Below are 6,841 nucleotides of genomic sequence, written 5' to 3'. Positions count from 1 at the left end.
AAGTTCTCTCTCGATCACATCTAGCAACTCATCTGGACAAACTATATAAACATGGAGTCCTATATAATGAGACAAACTTTTGTTATAGCATCAGCGTTTTGATTGGCTTCCCGTAGGGGTGAAAATAGGCTAAGTTTTATAAGGTCTGGACCTGACTTACGATAAACTTCAAAGGTTTGAGTCTGACCTATGACCTATAATAGACTCTCTTTTTTGTCCTGACCTGACCCTTTTAAAAGTTTTTAAAAGTTTGGTTTGAAAGCCTATTTAAAAGTCTATTTTTCATTATGGTTTTCAATTAATCCATATTATTTAAGAAATCTTATAAGTCGTCCTATATATGCATATATAGGCCGACCTATTTAGCATTTGTTCTAATATATATGCATATATAGGCGTACCTATTTAGCTTTTTTTTCTAATATACATGCAAATACAGACCGATCTATTTAACATATTTTTAATATACATGAAAATATAAGCCGACCTATAAGACTTCATAGGCTTTTTTAATAGTCTAAGCCTGACCTATGTTATTAAATAGGCTTTTAAAAAAGATTAAGCCTGACCTTTTTGTTAAATAAGTCTGGCCTGACCCGGCCTTATATAGGCTAGGTCATAGGCCCCTATAGGCCGGTCTGGCCTATTCCCACCCCTAGCTTCACGGAACACATGCGAAATGGTGAAATCCCTCATCTCAGATAAGCAATGTCGAATTTGATTGTAGACGTCATTCCCTTCTTCACCTTAACGTGCTTCTTCTCTATGGCATCAGAAATGCATATATTGTCTGTCTGGATTCCTATCTCTGTGTAGCCCTTCATACAAGCAAACTTGATACCCTCTAGAATCCCCCACAATTATGCAATAAATGCGCTACAAACACCAATGTTCTTTGAAAAACCTCCAAGCCACATGCCGTGACAGTCACTAATTAATCCCGTGCACCCTGCTTTACCATTTGATTTTGATACTCCATCTACATTAAGAGTTACATAACCTTCCTGTGACGGAGTCCAGTTAACATGAATCAAGTTCCTCGTCTTTGTGTCATTTACTCTTTGTAATCTATAGCTCATTTTGTATTCTTGAACCCGTCTCAAAATGTCTTCCACCAAATTGGTTGGCATGATGAAGTTAGCATCATGAATCATTTTGTTTAGCCAAAACCAAAGAGCATGACAAGTCGTAGACCAAAGCGCACTCCAATCCTCAGACCAAAGCGCACTCCAATCCTCAGCTAACCTGTTGTTAATGTTGCTGTTCAGATTAATGTGCATCCAGTCCCCCAAACCTGCAAGAAAAAAGTTAGTATACGAATTCTTTCGCAAAAGCGAGAGCCAAATAGATTTTGCTTGATAACAATCCCACAAAACATGAAGCACTGGTATTGATTGAGCATGAGAAGAACTTACAAAGTAATTCATTTTGGACAGTTTTATTTAGTCAAGTCCAATAAATGCCAACAATAATTAACGCACCAATCAAGGAAAATTCAAATGAACATGGTATAAAACTAGCCAATTGTGGACTGTACAAAATGGAAAATAAATACAACTTTTAACTTTCAAGAACTAGATTGGGTAATCTCTGACAGCAAGTCCTCAAGGTCTTTCTTAGTTGATATTGCTGACTCGTAGTCGGACCGAAGATTCTTTAGAGTTGCTGCTGTCTGATTCACTTCAGTGCGAAGGGCATTGATGTTGTGAACACGTTTCTTCTCCAACTCGATGGAGTCACCGATACCAGTGTAAGCTTCAGCTAGTTCCGCCTCAGCCAAGGCTAATTGCTTCTTGAGTATCTCAACTTTCTCTTCAGCCTTGACCTTAACTGCTTCTTGCTGCTTTCTATCAGCTGCAATCTTGTCTTTTTCTTCTTTGAGAGAAAGGAGCTTCTTCACCAAGTCTTCTTTGGTCTTCACCGCTTGCTCGTAAACAGGAAGGATAAATCTTAAGAGAGCCTTCTTGGAGGCGTGAACGGAAAGAAAGTTGTTGATCTGCTCCAGAGTAATTTGGCTTGAGAGAGGTAGTAGTTGCTTAAGAGGATTGAGTTCTTCAACTAGCCTCCTCATCTGGTGGCATGCAGAGATGTCAGCAGAAGCAACATCCAGAGGCTTTGACATCAATCCCTTCAGTTCTTTGAAAAGTTCCATGGCTTTGGAGGCACTAGAATCATACTCAGCAACAGGGGAGGACATACCAGATAACTTATGACTTGGGTCAGTCAGTAAAGAAAGCAAGTCACTTGCGGGGTCAGTATCGTCAGTGTCGCTGTTACAATCTTTCTCAGGCTGGTGAAGTAGGTCATCCGTTGGATCTTGATGAGGGTCGACTTCGTGGAAAACCCGTTTCAAGGTGGTTGTTTCTTCGGAAATGACTGTATCCTCCTTCATGACTACATCTGCAGATTGAATAATGTTTAGTTGTGGGTCTGCCCTCACCATGTCGAAACCTGACGGAACTTTCTGAAGGATATAAACAAACTGTTAGAGATGTCAGTAAGTCATAATAAGAAAAGATAACGCAACACATTACCTCACTAATAACTGTTTGGACGTCTTCATCCTCACTGGCATAATTGTCATCACCACTGGCATAGTTGTCATCACCACTGGCATAGTTTTTAGGTAAAATCGTGGCGATGGGCTATGAACAAAAGAAATGTTGTCGGCACAAATTCACATTAAATCTTTGAAAACTCAAAAGGAAAACAAGTTAAAAAAATCACCTGGCACGAGTCAAGAGATTGAGTCGGAGTTGCATGTGAGCCGGAAGGCTTTGACTGAACCCCCCGGATATCAACAGAAGATGAAGACTCGTGAGCAGAGGAAGTTGAGGGGAAGGAAGGCATTTCTAACATCTAGAAGAAAAAAACATATTGGTAGTTAGTCACTGCTACGGAATTCAAGTAGTTACAATCGGGGGCAAGAAAGTTATACCTTAAGGGACCGACTTTGGGTGGGAGTATCGGCCATTAGTTTAATCTTCTTGGTCGTGGATGCAGGAGTAAAAACAGTACCATAGTCACCAGGCTGCAGATAACATATAGGTTAAGTAATAATGTTAAGAAGAAAGTGAGACAAATGAAAAGAATAAACAAGAGTCCAACAAATATAGAAACATCGACATTGAACTAAAGTTGGAGGAGCCCAGTTGGACCACTAACATTGTTCTAAGTCTTTTCTTATTATACTGCCAACCAAGTCATACATGGTATAAAAGAAGTCAACAAGAATGTACTGGTTCAAGGCCAACTTTATGCCATTATGAAAAAGTGTGGCCATGGGAATAAGTGCTTCAGTGACTGCCACAAATTTATTACAAAAATTATGGCCCTGCAACCAAAGAACAAAAAAGGCGACATGTTCTATGTCGTCGACACCATGTTTTTGGTTGTGAACAACAATGAATGGGGAAGAAGTATTCTTTTTATATATATCCACGTTACCCTCTTCCTTAATGAAGGGATTGATGACGACGCAATCAGAAAGAAGGCCAATGATGATCGACACATCAATGATGGAAGTTGTTATAGTATGGATTCAAAAATAAAAAGCTGTTACGACTTACGACCAACCATGTTTCCATCTTCACATGATTACGAGAAAGTTTAATGAAACAAAAAATGTTTGTTTCTTTCCATGAACAGCTTGAACGCAATCAAGCCAATCAACATACTGATAGATGAAATTGGATTGAGGCATTCTCACAATACAAGCCTTTATGTTAAAAATGGTCGTGTGATAAGTGTAAAGAGAAGCATGGAGTTCACCTTGAGCATAAGGGAAGTGGATTCATATTTAGAAGGAACCCCTTTAGGAGGAAACGAGGCCTTAAGAAGGAAAATTTTGTAGAAAGAGAAGCAGAAGAGATATGATTAATTACCTGACTTCAACACCTTAAAATCTTCACATGTAAACATAGCATCAACGAAGAGAGCCATGGGTGACAAGGATCCAACAGTATTGGAAGCAAATTTCTTAACCAATTGAAAGGATGTGAAGAGAAAGAAATGCTAGAAGAAGTAGAATAATAGAAGAGGCGGGAGAGATTTGAGAATGAGGAAATTTGGACTTGAACTGTGAAATATTTAAATGAAAAAATGAAAAAGATACGCAAGGACGACCTTATTTAAGAACATGGTTTAAAGGAGGCGACAGTTGAATTGAAGTGGCTGTTGACAAGATGGATGGATAAGTACCAAGCAACAATCATTATATTTGCACCTTACAAATCGACGCGTCGGAAACAAATTTGGGTCCTTCCATTGAAATGTAAGACACCCAATTGACAGTAGTTCATAATAGCTCGTTAGTATATACTAAAGAAAAAAATCAAGTAATGTCGATAAGTGAACAAGAAAAGTGAATAGAGTAATCACAGGTAAGATTCAAAAGGAAAATAGTTGACATCAAGTAGATGTAACCAACAAGGATCGACAAGCAAATGTAAGCAAATTCGAGAAGAGTGTTAGTCAACCATTAGTGCTTTAACAATGATAACCAGCAACATAGTGAATAATTGCCACAACCGTAGCCTTTCCTGTAATGGGTAGTCAACTAGTTTCCTTTCTACATAAATACTAGTTCAAAAAATGTAATTGAGGTCTGATCCTTACATTCTGAAGCCTACTCATAAATTGAAAACTAACACAAACTCCCAAGATCTAGTTATGCCGTCTCTTAGAATGTGTGGGTTGGGCCTAACTCATCCCTATAAAACCGGCTTGTAAGTGAGGGTTGCCCCCACTTATAAACACTAACATAGGCCATATCTCTAAGCAATGTGGGACTAAATTCACCCCTTCAAACCAACACAATGAAGGTGTAGGAGGCTGCAATGAAGGCAACCAACACCTTCCAATGTCTTTAAATTCCTATAATATTCAACAGTTTACATTTCCATGTCAAAACATTTATATTTCTTCACAATTTATTTCAAATAATTTAATTCCAAATCATTAAAACTTCTAAGTTTTTCTATTTAAAGTCCCTTACTTTTCAACAGCTTTTACATTTCATGCAATTTTTTCTTCCGGCATTTTAAAACATTTTACATTTCATGTCAATTTAACTACAGCCATTTACTTCTTAAGACACATCACACACACCCTTGCGCACATAAGGTCGCCTAGTTACCAATTAACTTGTTCCAAATCACATGATGGCACTGATTTAAACATTCATTTGTGGTTGGTTTAGCACACTTTACAGTTAACCAAAAATCATTGTAAGCTGATACCTTTTCTACCATGACTAATGTATCAAAAATATGTAAGCCTTTAAATCTTCAACAATGTGAATCAGCATAACATACTCTTCCACCTTTTCATTAATATTTGGCTTACACCAATGCAACACACAATTTCTCATTACACAGTCTCTAACCCATACATATATGTATTGTTGATAATTCTCACTTTAAATCCTAGATTTAAATTCCAATACAACACAAATATTTGACACGTTTCCTTTAACCCTCTCTCACAATTATTTTCCATGTATCATTCAACCATCTCTTTTGCATTTATTTTCAAAAGTGATCATTGAAGGATTCATGGCAAATGTATGTTTGTGTTGAAATTTAAATTTAGATTTTAAAGTAAATGTTATTAATGGCCAACAAGGGCATCCAAAATTAACAAAGAGGTTAGAACACTAGGACAAGTTATGACAGTATGCTCGATCACTCAGTTAAATAATCCAAATAGCATATATTAGCACAAGCATATGGATTGTCTCCATCATTTGTTTTGACTTGTAATAAAAAGATAAAATCAAAGTAATTACCAATCTAACATTATAAGCTCGTATAATCTCCTCATAATCCTCTTCCTTCTTTTTTTCTGCATTAGCATTATAGGCACGCTTAATCTTCTCATACTCCTCTTTCATCTTTCCCACCTTAGCAAAGTAAGGAGCCTTCTCCTGAAAAATACACATAAACCACAAAACAATATTAAAATCAAACACAAACCAACATTTCAAAAATTCCTTCAGTCCAACAGAATCAAATTACACTCACAGCAAACGACATCGCTTTCCATTCCTCAGAACCAGCTTTACTAACCTGATTGAAACTCAATTCACTACAACTCACTTAAAAGATCTCGAAACCATTTCAAAATTTCAAAAAAAATAAAAAATCATAAAAAATGCTAGATCAAACAAGTCACCACAGATACGCCATTGCCTCTGTTTGAATTTGAGAACTTCACTCTAAACTCAGACCTGCAATCATTACAAAAAATAAAAAATAAAACACAGCTACAATCAATGACTATTACTACTACTAATCTACATTCACAGCAAATTCGAAAAATGTTCCGAATCGAAACGTACATGAAAACTAAGAAAGCACTCGGAGGCCGCCTCGGCTTAAGCGGATCAATAGTAGTTTTCTTGGACTTCTTTCTACCCGTTGCAGCGACCTTGACCTTATAATTCAACCTAACAAACAAAATCAAAACAAATCGAACGTGTATCATAAGAATTTGATCTAACAAATGTATAAATGAAAATCAAAACACTGAATTGAATATAATAATGCGAAATGAATAATCGGAAGAATATACTGACCGATTATCGGTGGATTTGGCGTCGGTACTGGATTTCGGCATGGCGGTAAACAGAGAGAGAGAGAGAGAGAGAGAGAGAGAGAGAGAGAGAGAGAGAGAGAGAGAGAGAGAGAGAGAGAGAGAGGGTTTAGGGAGAATGAGGGAGGGCGCAGTTTACCACGTCATCAATCCGAGGGTTTTGCCGCAATTGGCTATCTTAGCTGCCTTGGTTATTGATTGCCGTTTGCATGCATTGAGTGAGCGTTGCGTTGCCAGAAAATGAATG

At 37.5% G+C, this 6,841-nt stretch overlaps 1 protein-coding gene across 1 annotated transcript; it reads right to left on the bottom strand.

Annotated features, from left to right (window-relative positions):
• Window positions 1-1,411: 1,411 nt before the first annotated feature.
• LOC131612241 (uncharacterized) lies at window positions 1,412-6,841 on the bottom strand. The gene is made up of 9 exons (XM_058884052.1): window positions 6,578-6,841; window positions 6,341-6,448; window positions 6,175-6,229; window positions 6,024-6,068; window positions 5,789-5,926; window positions 2,939-3,031; window positions 2,728-2,859; window positions 2,535-2,645; window positions 1,412-2,464 (listed from the first exon to the last, which is right to left on the bottom strand). The coding sequence occupies exons 1-9, from the start codon at window positions 6,616-6,618 to the stop codon at window positions 1,568-1,570; spliced, it is 1,620 nt and encodes a 539-aa protein (XP_058740035.1). The 5' UTR covers window positions 6,619-6,841; the 3' UTR covers window positions 1,412-1,567.

The sequence above is a fragment of the Vicia villosa genome, linkage group LG6 (assembly GCF_029867415.1).
Source record: "Vicia villosa cultivar HV-30 ecotype Madison, WI linkage group LG6, Vvil1.0, whole genome shotgun sequence".
In the NCBI taxonomy this organism is placed as follows: Eukaryota; Viridiplantae; Streptophyta; class Magnoliopsida; order Fabales; family Fabaceae; genus Vicia; species Vicia villosa.
This window is presented reverse-complemented; position numbering and strand designations above follow the sequence as displayed.